The 13,440-nt window shown below is 39.0% G+C and overlaps 1 protein-coding gene and 1 long non-coding RNA gene across 4 annotated transcripts in view; one reads left to right on the top strand and one right to left on the bottom strand.

Moving 5' to 3' along the window:
* Positions 1–13,440, bottom strand: part of LOC135247848 (corticotropin-releasing factor receptor 1) — a 113,191-nt gene that overhangs the window by 13,274 nt on the left and 86,477 nt on the right. For all 3 annotated transcript variants that reach the window (XM_064321760.1, XM_064321759.1, XM_064321762.1), the window contains 3 exons: positions 5,918–6,038; positions 1,970–2,123; positions 1,335–1,395 (listed from right to left, as the gene is read on the bottom strand). In XM_064321760.1, coding sequence (XP_064177830.1) covers positions 1,335–1,395; positions 1,970–2,123; positions 5,918–6,038 — 336 coding nt within the window. The remainder of the gene's footprint in view (positions 1–1,334; positions 1,396–1,969; positions 2,124–5,917; positions 6,039–13,440) is intronic.
* Positions 88–4,713, top strand: LOC135247849 (uncharacterized). Its single transcript, XR_010328316.1, has 2 exons — positions 88–237; positions 1,882–4,713. It is a non-coding gene; the product is annotated as an uncharacterized LOC135247849 (long non-coding RNA).

The raw sequence follows: 13,440 nt of genomic DNA on the forward strand, positions 1-13,440 counted from the left end.
TTTTTTGGGTCACTAAGTAAGTTGCAGGGGTTCAGTCAGTTTGTACATTTTACATGGTAAGTGAACACCAGAGAATAATTGCTAAAGAGAAGAACAATTACAATCATATAAGTGCCACCATACAGATGTATGCCTCAAGATCTGCAAGATTTGTTTTGCTTAATTGAGTGCCATGACCTAAAATTCCTTCCCAGCTCTTCCAGTGCCTCAAAAAAATCTATTACTCAGCAACTCCAAGTAAGGCTTACTATACCAGTGTCATATCCCTGTGTCTGTCAACACTGTGATATAATTCATGATAAATAAAAGGAAAGTATCTGATTATATAATGCAACTTTTTGTAAGATGTTGCCTCTTTAAAAACTGAATAGCACTCGAATATTTCAATGAAATGCTTGCATTCGTGCTTCACTGATAGTATGCTTTAAAACAGCCAATTGTTTATGCTACTCTTAGTGTCATATCCATTCAGTTCAATGGTCAGTCTGTTAATCTGAGGTGCATCTCTTAGAGGTCCTAATTTTAATGATTTAATTGTACACCGCAAGAAGATCATTTTCAGGAACACTTCATGTAACTAACGTTACACAGCAGTGTGCCAACCGGGAGTGCCAAACGTCACTAATCCCAGTCACACACTGCCCAGGCCCTCAATACAGCTCCATTTCCACACCCAGCTACAGTAATAAATAAAATTCTTACTGGACATCATTGTGGGACGTAATATGCTCACATCATATTTTGAAATACATGTTTTAATGTCCTTTGAGGAAAGTCTAATGGACAGTTGGAAAGGCACAGCCAGTTGCATTAGAGGTCCTGATCAGTAAGGTATATGCAAAATGAATGTACAGTGCATGGGCAGGAATTACCATCTATCCTAAACTATATGGTCACCTCCTGAGGCCTCGGATCTCAGCAGTGCTCAGCTGTTCAGTGTAGCATGAAATATCTATTCTTTATTTTGATGGCCAATCATCACAGATTAGCTTTACAAGCAGAGGCTTATGTTTTCTTTTCAATAATTGCATCAATCCTGGATTGACAACAGTTCAAAATGTCTTTTCGAACAGAGATATTGAAAATAGTGGCTGGATGATGCAATAGGATTTCCAACCACCTGTTGCACTGTAATAAGCTCTGGGCTAATTTGAAATTGATTGTTTAATGGTCTGGCAGAGAATGCAATTATGTAAATAATTGAAACTAATGAACAACATCCATCTCTCTAATGTCAATAGTTATGAGCCAAGCCAACGGCAGGCCATCTTTAAGAGGTCTCCGAACAGAAATAGCATCATCTGTGAAATTCTGAAATACGGTTTCAAACTTACTTTTCATTGTCATAATACAGCTTTCCAATAGCCCAGGCAACAATGATTGGAAAAGGGATGCCTGTAAAAACAAATTCATATTTAACTTTTTTTTAAAAGTCATTTTCAGAAATACTTTAAATGATGGTACATTTTGAAAGAATAAATTTAATTTGTCCTTTACATCACTCAAGCACCATGATAATATTCTGTTGATGAAAGATGCAAATGTTATTTTCATAACTTGTTTATGAGGAATATCAATCAATATCAATATCAATTGATGAATGCTTGCTGTAGCTGTCAAAATCTATCAATACATTCTGTGTGTTATGAAAGTCAACTGAAAACTTGAATGATTATCCAGGCTAATCCTGAACACTGCTCATACCACACATTTTCTGAATAGGGACATAATAAAGCATTATGGTTTTTAACTGAAATCGTGTGATTCTACATTGTCCTTGCCACCATGTATGTTTTCCTTATGCGTCTCATCTGATTAATACCGGAAAGCTGAATGGAAGTTTGAATTCAGCCGAGTGGCTCTGACACTGTCTCCTCACAGTCCTCATCCTCTGATCCTCCGTCAACATTCAGTTTAAGCCATCCGCAAGCCCACAGCATATGAAATGGGACTGGAGCCATCTACTCACACCACCCGATGCAGATGAACATCCACTTGCGCAGTTTGTCCGTGGAGTACGTCAGCACAATGGCGGTGTGCAGGTAGCAGCCCTCTCCGAACATCCAGAAGAAGTTAGTCACGTGGAAATAATTGTACGCTGCAGTGACCAGCCGACACCAGATCTTGGGGAAAGAGGGAAAACCACGCGACACACAGCAAACAATACAATGCATTACTTGAGAATATGCAGCGGTGCCCTAAGACGGACAAAGCCCACCAGGTCCGATCGAGCGGCCATTTCACATGGAGATTCAATGAAGGCATAATAGACCGTGTATTTGAAGGACACTGCTTGCAATTGAAACATGGAAATAAAATATTACCATGGCATTCAGGGCAGGTAGTGGTGTGGATTGTAACTGAGTAGTGCCTCTATGGAAAGAAAAGGAAGTACTGTAGTGTAAAGTATGTACTGTATTGCTTTTTAATAATACAGTTGAATCACCTAATCTGGTTTCTTGGTTTAAAAAAGGTTGATGATTTCAAGGTGAAACAAACCTGAATTCATTTTTAAACGTGTAGAATATAGTTGTTTATCTTTACATTGTGCCCTTTCGAGACATGTATAGTGATCAAATACACAAACATCCTCTGGCTGAGATATGATGATGCTTTAACTACACCATAATGTGTTCATATTAAAAGATCATTTAGAATTATAAGCGCTACATTTTTACACCTTTATCCAGGTCCCAGAAATAAGCTCACATGGGCATATGCCTAACATACTGTAGGAAGATGCTAAAAACAGTACTTGCTTTTTTACATTATAAAACAGCAAGCTACTACTTCTCTTGCAGTCAGATTGAATTACACTGACTTCATGTTGATTCTCATGCAATTCAGCTTATCGGAATTGAGAAGATCAAGCCATTCATGTTTTTATGTTCTCTGATATTTTATTGATGGATAGTTTCAGAGCAGTAAGTAATAGCTTTTTCCTCAGGCATTCCATTTTGTAAATTGAAGAGGCTGGCTTTGACACAGCGAGCAAAGTGCTTCATAGGCCAGAATACCGTTGCATACTAGATGAGTTCTGTGTATTTTGAAATGGTGATACGTTGCAATGTGGGAGGCTGGCCCACTATAAGCCCAGAGGACAAAGTTGTAAAGCGCTTTTATTGGGCTCTGAGTCTGGACCATCTGAATGCGTTTCACCACGTGGCACAAGAATTAGGGCAAGCCCAGGGACCACACAAGCCAGGGGCTCTGCTCATCCTATTTATTTATTTATCACCAGGCTTCACCACACTCAAATCTGTCGCCAAAACATAACTCACTTTTATCACTGTAACATCCTGCTGTGCAGCCCTGGCGTAGCCTGAGATAAGAGAAGTATAGCAGCACAGCTCGGTTTAACACAGGGACTGAGGAGTGAAAATTAATGTGGCCATAAATGTCATCCCCAATCTTCGTTACACCAATCTGAACCGGCTTCGTCCCCTGCCAACACTGCTTGTGATCCTCCCACCTCCGTTTATACTGTTGGACTCCAAAAATAAACCTTTTTCACTCATATTGTTTTTGGGGGGGTGGGGGTTTGAAGCTAAAGTCGAATGTGGTCAAGGTTTTTGAGGACAATTCGGCAGTTTGAAGACATAACTGGAGATGGGAGGATGTGATAGGGCTGTTTGGTTAAGGTTGGATGGAGCACAAGCTCTCTCGCCAGGGAAATAAGTGCCGCTCAATGGAAAATGAGATAACGTGATTGTTGTCATTCATCTCACTGAGGTAGGAAAAGCTGTGTACTTTGTGCGTGATTGTAAATCAGTGCAGACAGAAGAGTCAAATGAGCTGCTTAATGGTTCAGGAGGGGAGCTTTGTGTGCTGAACAGGGACAGATTCTCTTAAAGGTTCACAAACTACATCTGGTCCCTGTCCTACTCATGTGAAAAATAGGCTTAAACCAACAGCCATTATGAGATGAAAGTTAAGTGGTGAAATGCTCAACAGCAGAGTAAGATTCACCTTTTGAATTATAGCTCCTAAATGGATGTATTTTGTCCAGCAATACTTGAATATGCAGTGTTTCATAATTATGTGAACATAACAGTTTTATCTTTTATCAGTAACAAAAAACTCCAGCTCCACACTTGCCTACTGAACTGCGTCATATGTAAAGAAAATGTCCAGCATTTAAAGGCCAGCAAGCTATTAAAGCTATGGAAACTACAGTACCAATTCAACCAACCAACATTTTTGTACTTATTTTTCTTCTGATAATGGCTCCATAATTAACACTTCAATCCTGATCAGGCTTTTTGTATTCATTTTAGGTAACCAGCCAACTACCCACTAGGTAAAACAGTGAGCTGGTTTGTTAATGCAGCTGTGCTTATATGAAAATATACTGTATGTGTTTGAGGTAGTGCTAATATGTGTACATCTAGCTACTGCTTTAGCTTTGCCAAATTAATGTCTGTTTCCTTCATTTCCAATAAAACAACGGTAGCTTATTCTGACCCATTTTTACCCCCAATTAAAAAAAAAAAATCCCCTGAATTTATAATGCACAGTTTCATTTGCAGGCACCAGTATTCTGCCAGCCACTGCTGCTTTTTACACTGCAGTCCACCAGCTGATCAGCAGTGTCAGTCTGTTTTATGGAACAATTCATATGCGTAGCCAGCTTTTGTATTTTGGTATCACTGTAATTTTCAATAAAAAATATCACATTTTTTTTAGAACAAAGAAAACATTTTTTTTTGTCTTTCATATGAGCTATATAAGTTAATAAGCAGTGCATAGTGCCTTCATAAGTACTACATAAACATTCATAAATGCTTCTGCCAAAAATGGCAAATGCAAATCATGTGTTGTGTCACCAGAGATGTAACATGATATACAAGATAACACACACTATATGCCCTTTTGCACCTATTGACACGAGAATGTATGAATGTCTACACAGTGTTTATGATGGTGGTATGTGCTGCTTCTGAAGTAATATAAAAAGTTTGTAGAATGTTTTAAAAATGGTATCATCCCTGTTTTTCAGATACTCTCGTCATATCTAATGAAGTTTTATAACATTATGGCCCTTCTCTGATTCATATATAAATTAATTGGTTTACCACATTTAAAGACCCTTTGAACTATATTTGCATTTACGCCCATTTCTATTTAACACCAGTGCTGTTAATGCACACTAATTAAATACATTCCAACTATGCCATTAAATGGTCTATGGAAGTGGGACTTCATTATAGTTCATGGACTGTCAGTGTCTGACAATGTGAATATGTCCTAATTAGTCCTGAATGAATTTGGGTCTTTGTGGTCTACGACTAATTGCTTCTGAGTCCATACTGTGTTATCTGTTAGTAAACATCTCCAAATGACCATTCTTTCCAAGATCTCCTGGTACCTCTATGGTATTAGGCTTCAGATGATTTAATTAGCTCATCCTAGGAGCAGTGAAAGCAGTCTAGAAGCAGTGTAAGAGTAAGCTACACTCTCATATTTATACCCAAGAGGACTTAATGAGAACTCATTTAGGGAGGGACATATGTCTTGAAAAGAGAGAAAATAGTGTAATCAAGGATAGATAATACAAGATAATTCTGGCTGCTGGCACAAATGCTATATGCAGGGCCACAGAATTCAAGTTTGAAGACTGTTTTTGTAAGATTTTAATTGTACAGTATTGTTATTTATGTGTCTGCGGCGATCATTTCCCCAGACTGTGATCACTTCCCCCTACCCACCCCCCACAAAGTCCTAGAGCCAGCTGAAGGTAATACCAACCAGATCCAGGCTCATTTGGGATATAAGGCCTCTCACCAAAAGAAAAAGACAGGAATATTCAAAATACTGCAGATTCTGATATGCATTAAGTCGAGACACCAACTAAGTGATTGGTGTGCAGGGGAATGTGTGAAGCTGCCAAAGACCTGTGATCCACAGCCACACTCACAACGTTGCTCTCGTGCACTTCCGGGTTCATGGTCAGCTGGACAACAAACCAGATGGCGTTTCGCAGGATAAAAGCAGTGATCAGGTTCCAGTGAATGATGTTCCGTAGACATCTGATGCTCCTGTCAGCAAGGAAAAAAAGCAAAAGGATGAGCTTCAATCTAACTGCAGCACTCACCAGTCACAGAGCACAAAATGGCACATTTAATTTGAAAGGTCTGTGCACAATGATAAGAGGTCACTGGCACTTTCTGTGGGATGCTAAATGATTTCTGGCAATTGTAAGCATTTGTGCTTGCCTCTTTTCTTCTTGCATGTCAAGTCTCTTCCATTTCATGTCTGAGGCAAAATTACTGCGTCAAGTCATTCTTTAAGAGGCCTTGCATGGGATGTTCAAACAGGACATGGGGACAGTCTCCCATTATAAAATCTTTCTGAAATTTTTTTTTTTTTTTTCAGATTTACCAGTAATCACAGAACTATGTCAATAATACCCTTTTCATAACAAAATACTAAACATTTCAGTTGTGACATGTTCTTAAAGGTTGTATGAGACTTCCAAACTGATCCATCCAGAGAGCGAGAGGGTCTCTTCGTTTTATGAATCAGATAAGTCAAAGATAAGGCTTGCCATGCTCAAACTGCCTGGCAGTGCTCATAGCTATCAGTTTCTCATTGCTCTCTACAATATAAATATTTCTCTAGTCATTAATTCCCAGTTCTCATTCATTCTAAACATGAAAAAAAACAAAGATTTTCAGTATATTTTTTAAGGATGGCTCAAATTAAATATTTTATTGGTAGGTTTGACTTCTAAGAATCAAGGTAAAGGGGATTAGTATTACAATATAGTTCAAGTTCACTCTCTGTAAGTATTTTTCAGTTTATACAGGCAAAGCAGAGAGGACCACAGATAGAGATGGGATAACAGTACAGAAAGTACCATGGAGATGCTCAAATCCCTGGTTTAAACAAAGGAATTTTTATATGGGTTGAGAATCAGCCACGCTATGGACTAAAACACACAAACCTCCCCCAGTAGTGTAGTTTTAATGGTCAATCTTAGTTTAATGACCAAACTTTAACTGTGGGTTGTACATGTTTGCACATGATAATAAGTGAACATTGTTTAACATTTCTACAGTAAAATATTTTCATAAATAGCAAAAATATAATTCATAAATAAATAAATGCACCTATCCTTGACTAATTGCTGCCTCTTTAGGATTTTTTTTCCCACTCGAAACTCTGTTCTTTAATTATAGCTGAGCCATCTGTGAGTAGGCACAGTGCAGCCTTTATAGACCTTTCCATCCTATTGTTCCCCTTCTCAACCAGTTTTTTTTTTTTTTTTTTTGCCACAATTGTAAAATTAACTTGAGGACTATCTCTGTCTGTTCCCCCACTTTCCTACATGAGGTATGACGGGGGACAAATCTATTTGTCTGAATGGGAAAAAAAGAAAATACAGTACAGCATGGTAATGCTGAGCTGTTAGATATAACAAGATATGCATCTTGATATTTTTTAAATCAATTTAAGACAAAGCATCTATTTAAAAATGGCAGGCCTCATTCGGTGTATAGAAACAGGTTGTTATGCATCAAGATAGCTGGGAATCCTCAGGATTAATCCTATAGGGTTAATCTCCTTTACTCATGCTCTGCTGGGGGTGCTCTCTATGTAATGAAGGCCCATTGGCTTGTTATTTTAAGGTACCCGTAGAAGAAAATATAATCTGAAGCACCAATCAGCACATTCAGCTAGAAATCACTTCTCCAGCATATCAGCATAAATAATAGCCTGGATTCAATCAAAATGTGACACTCAAATCTTTCTCAGTAGAAAAATTTTTATACATATTTTTAATCCAAGTAATTTCTTTCTTTACAAATAGCATTTGGCATGGTTGGTAATCACCAAAATTAGCAAGAAAAATGTCATAGTTTATAAAGTAAAAAAGCACTATTGCAAGTCCAAAGTCAAGCACAAATATTGACGGAATAAGTTTCAGTCTGTTTCAGTGTGTGAATATGGAGTTGGACATTTTGTATTTCATATTTTTTGCTCCTGGATATCAAAAGGGTCTTGCTGTACAATAGAAATATGAAAGGCAGTAGCATTGAACAAAAGCCTGTAGTGGTTTATTTTATTGACATTCTGCTCAGCTCTTCCTTGGGAATTAAGCTAACTTCAAATGTACTGGTGTCATAAACAAACAAGGGGTGACATTCTTGTCTTATAGAAAGACATGGCATGGGGTGGGGTGGGATGCAGTTGTGGGGGGCATAAAGGCAATAAGGGCAATAAGGGCATCTAAAAAAATATAAACCACATTGCACCCACTAATCCACTGTGCTCTACATGGATTAATCACTCTAGTAGGCTGAAGTCATTTCCTCCTTATGCAGTAGCTTTCTGGCAGCTTTCAAGTTGAGTATGACACCTTGACAAAAGGACAAATTCAGTACCAAACCATCAAGATTGTGGGGGGTGGGTGGGCGCAGATGGATTGTCTTCCGCACACCTTCATATTTTGGGGGCTATAGGTTCTTTGTCTTCTATTTAACCCCTTTGCACACATGCCAAATCTGGCCAATCCTTGCCCATTTAGGGGCTACCCTATTTAAAGCTTTATAACTCCTGATGTGAGTATCACAGAGACTTGGCTTAAATGGAGCAAGACATTTGTACCATTTACAATACTAACTTAGGCACACCATAAACAACATGTGTGGTATATACACACACAACTAGGTACCCAGGCATCACAAATGAGCATATATTTCACAAATGGATTGACCACTTGGTCTCAAAAGGGACATCTCTATGCTGTATATTTAGGTGGTAAAGTTGTATATTTATTCCATATTTTGTCGTAGATATCGACAGTAGAATGACATGGTATAATTTTTCAGTGTTCAGTGAGCAGCGTTTTTCACATCTGTACTGGCATACCTTCAGCTATTGGTGGCTTTATTTTGTTGCTACGACGGAATACACATTTTTTGTGGTAAAATAATGTTTTCATGTATGGCCAGATGGACATTATTGTCCAGTGTGTCATGTGTTAGAGATGAGACTGCAGGGAGGGGGTGCTTGGTAAATGGACAACCAGCACGACAATGGTGGCGCTTAGAAACTCCGTCTCCGGCATAGTTGCCTTAATTATTTACTAATATAGTCAGAATAGACTTGGTGTTTTCAACTCATAATTTGGTTGCAGGAGCGCAGAATGTCTGCATTGAGCAATCTAGATACGCCGGTGTGCCAACCACTAGGGGCATTGCCTGAATGGGTTAAAAGAAGAGATAGAACAAGATTCAAATTGGAAGAGGGAAGGCGACGACTGCGGACTCAGCTCTTCAGGCTGCACCTCTCCCCATTCCTCCCTACCTCCCTGTAGTCTCTAATTGACTATGTAATCTTAGGGTTGTAGCTAGGTAAGCTGTTTATCTTAGTTGACTTAGTTGAGTAGGCACAAGTGCAATTGCTTGTTTTATTTGCATAGACTGCTTTGTTGCTGTTTTTTGTTGTGTTAATCAGATTAACCTACAGGGTCCAAGTTAAACTACGCGGTCGTTCCCTGCACTTCGGACTGTACTTCCCTCTAGGGTTTTCAACACGCTTGTTCCTGGTTTTGGTTATACATTTTGTTGTATGTCACTCTGGATAAGCGCGTCTGCCAAATGCCTGTAATGTAAGGTAAAAGAGGGAAAAGCCAGCAAAAGGTTCTGAGCAAATTCTCTGCACAATCCACACTGCTTCCTCTGATGGATGTTCTGCCCACTCAAAGGGCAAAAGATTAGTCATATAAAGTGAAATTCCCTAATACCTTCAGCAGCACTGGGGCATCCCACAATAGATTATTCATGATTCTACTTTTAATTCACTCACCAAAAACACTTGACATTTGCAAAGGTCTATTTTTGTCCAGATTTTTTGTCCAGTCAGTGGTATGGTCTATTCTCCAGTCTCCAGCTTCATCATTCTCAGACCTACTTGTGGAATTTCATGAATTCTAAAGTCACTGACATTTTCTGTAGTAAGTGATGCTCACTTCTACATGAAACATCGAAATACTAGTGAAATCCAGGAGTGGAGTATTAGGTGGAAACTATATTGGTACACACCTGACATGGTCTACAGCTCTCAATTAAATTAAAGGGCAGAGCAGAGGAGTCAGCTGACCAGTGGTGGAGAAGGTGTGTCTTAAAATTACCTAGAAATGATCAAAGTCTTTTCCTTGGCTTCACTTTGTGTGAAACCTTTAAAAAAAAAGAAAAGAAAATTGTAACTCCAGGCAGAACCAAGATTCTTGTTAGCTATTCTGCAGTTATAATGATCATGAATACCCCAAAATTAGGTCACAATACCATTTTGGAAGCATTTGATGTTGTGCAGGCACCAGCAAAATGTGACAGGAGCAATAAACCTTCTGACACTATGTGGACATCAGTGCTAATAGAACAGCAAGAGGACAGGTTTCAAATGCATTTCAGACCTCACATTACAACGTTTAACTATGCAACATAATCTTTTTTCAATCAAATAAAACATCCTCAATAAGGTGAACTCTCCAGGGAATGGAATGTAAAGTCTTTGGTATAGTCTATATTTGCCATAGTCCTCACTTTTCATGTACAAAAGAACAAATGGAGCACATCTGCAATTAAAAGGAGTGCTGCGTGTGAAAAGGCTCCAGCAAGCAGCATGAATTAATCCACAGGTAGGGACATTGCTATAGTGAAATATGTGAACGGGCTGCTTATGCCTATAATAAAATACCCATTGGGTAGTGTCAGAGCAGCCTAAAAATAATAACAATTACATCTAGACACAAACAAAAGTAACCCTCAGGGATGAATGTATGCCTTGCTGATGTACTGTGACATTTCAGCTGTCCTCTGAATCTCTCCTGTGGCTTTTTACTATAGATTAAATGACTGCGCAAAACAAATTCACCAGAATTAAGAGACAAGGCACTGTCTATGTGCAATTTCCTGATGTAGATATTAACGACCATTTAGAATCTGTGATATTACATAGATTGCTAAATTATTTGGCTAGCTTTAGACAAAACACGATTTAACACACTCATACCTATGGGAAATTTAGAGTCTCCAATCGGCCTATCGGCATATCTTTGGACTGTGGGAGGAAACCGGAATACCCGGAGGAAACCCATGCGGAAAAAGAGAGAACATGCAAACTCCACACGAAAAGGTCCCAAGCAGAAATTCGAACCCACAACCTTCTTGCTGTGAGGCGAGACTCATTGCACCACCATGATTATGTGAATATAATTAATTTAATGAAGTCAACATTGAAGCTTTGTTGATGAACTTTTAAAAGTGTGGAAATAACTATACCTATGAAGGCTTTAGGAGCCTGTATACTCCATTTACAAAAATCCATCTTTTTGTTCAAAACGACCCTTTTCAAACAAGCGACGGTGTGGTGTGTGCATGCCTCCACAGCAAACTGTTTGCAAGCAGTTTGCAAGTTCACAGACCTCCCCCTGTCTGCAATTGGTTCATTCAAATCACATGATTGGTTGCATCATGTTTGACCAGCTAGGTGCAGAGTTCAGCTTTGTTTTACAGTTTATTTAATTACTGTATTGTCTTACTTGTATGTGTCCTTTATTTCAACAAAATAGTTTTGCAACATATGGTTTCATAATGTTTATGAAATTAGGCTGCTGTGGGTGCAGAAATCAATGCTGTAAAGCTAGGAAGCAAGCGGCTTGGAGTGACATAAAATTAAGTTCACTGCGTTCATCGTTTCATGTTCGCCAGTGGTTTTGTTGCCATCATGTGGAGTATACTGCCCACTTTATGCCATCGGTTAAACTGAACACTATGACAAGCCTACTTACTTCTTTTATTTTTTCAAGCATTAAATAAACCACAGAGACTTTGAAATCATGGACGTCCATCTGTCTGCAGTCAAAGTTCATGCTCCTTTACCAAACCATTGTTGGTTTCTGTGTTTGGTGCTGCGATTGTTGTCACTTCCTCGTTTTCCGATCAGCAAAGTTTCTGGCCAATGGGGTGAGCACACAATGTACACCCAGCACTCACGGGACTTGTAGTACCATGTAGTATCACCACAAACGGACTTAACTATTTTAGATGCCTTTTGTAAACTACAATTATTATTTTTCATACAAAAAGGTCACACGCCAAAATGGCTAGTCAAAGTTAACGAGTTACACGCCACTGCTGAATTCTACCAGCATTTTCCGAGTGAAGGGTTGTAATGTTAATGTTAAGCCCTGGCAACAATTAAGTATTGAATGACAGCTGAAGGGTACAAAAACAGCAAAGGCTCACATCATGAACTTAGTGATGTCCAAGAGTCACATAATCAATTTGGTCATCAAATGTAAGGGGAATGCAACAAAATGTTGACCTTGCAATGCTGTCATTAACTTTTATTGATTGGAACATTGATTGAAATTGTAATATCGTTCAATATATGTTAATCAAAACAAATGTAATCAAACATAGTCATTGTTTGATTAATTAAGAGGAAAAACAACCATTTTGCCATGACGGCCCCAGTACTTTTGCATTTAATTGTATATTTCTTCATGGTACACAAACAAAAATGTAATAATTTTGACTTTTGTACATTGTATTTTAATGCATATTTAGCTTATGTCAAACAAAAACCTTTGTGTCTAGAAAGTGTTCAGATAACATAAATAAATGAAGAAGTGGGGTTGAGTAGATAAGGTGCAGAACAAATCACCCCAAGCCATGTGGTTCTCACGGTATAAATGCACTTCCGGGGTGGGAACAGCATTACTGCATATGAAATAAATAAGATCACCTTTGTATGATGTTATGAACTCAGTCAGTCCAGTTAACAGTGCCACAATAGTGTTTTTAGAATCACAACAGGGGCACAACTAATACAATGATATATAGAGCTAGCCAGCTATCTAGTGAGTCTTTTGCTCTCACTCCGCTTGTCCACACTCACATGTACACATAATGCCACTTATAGGTGTCACGGTTGCGGAGGGTGGGATGCAATTGCGGACCAAGGGGATCTACAAGTTAACCCCGAGGGGTAACCACAAAACCGCCGAGCGATTGAAAGGGACAGGGGAAATACCAAATAATAAAGAGAGCTAAATAATCGCTCCCTCCACTCACTGAAACTTCTGTCAGTGGACTCAGAAAACTAAAAGAAATGAAACACCGCCGCAGCGCAGAAAACAAAAGGAAAACTAAAGAGACGAGGGCAAAATGTCCTCCACAGCGCGGAGATAATCAGCTCGAGAAGAAACTAAATGGTAATCAAATCTGGCAGATAGGATCAATGCGGTAACTTCTGCTGATTCTTACACCCCTACACACCAAGAGCATGGCAAACAATGAGTCTGCGCTGAACCCCAGAAATCAGGGGCTAGATAAAGGCCTCCCACACCTGACCCTCATCAGGGACAATTAACTCAGAGAAAGTGCCTGTAAGGTGTCATCACCTCACCATAGCACTCACACACCTGCC

This window comes from Anguilla rostrata, chromosome 2 (assembly GCF_018555375.3).
Source record: "Anguilla rostrata isolate EN2019 chromosome 2, ASM1855537v3, whole genome shotgun sequence".
In the NCBI taxonomy this organism is placed as follows: Eukaryota; Metazoa; Chordata; class Actinopteri; order Anguilliformes; family Anguillidae; genus Anguilla; species Anguilla rostrata.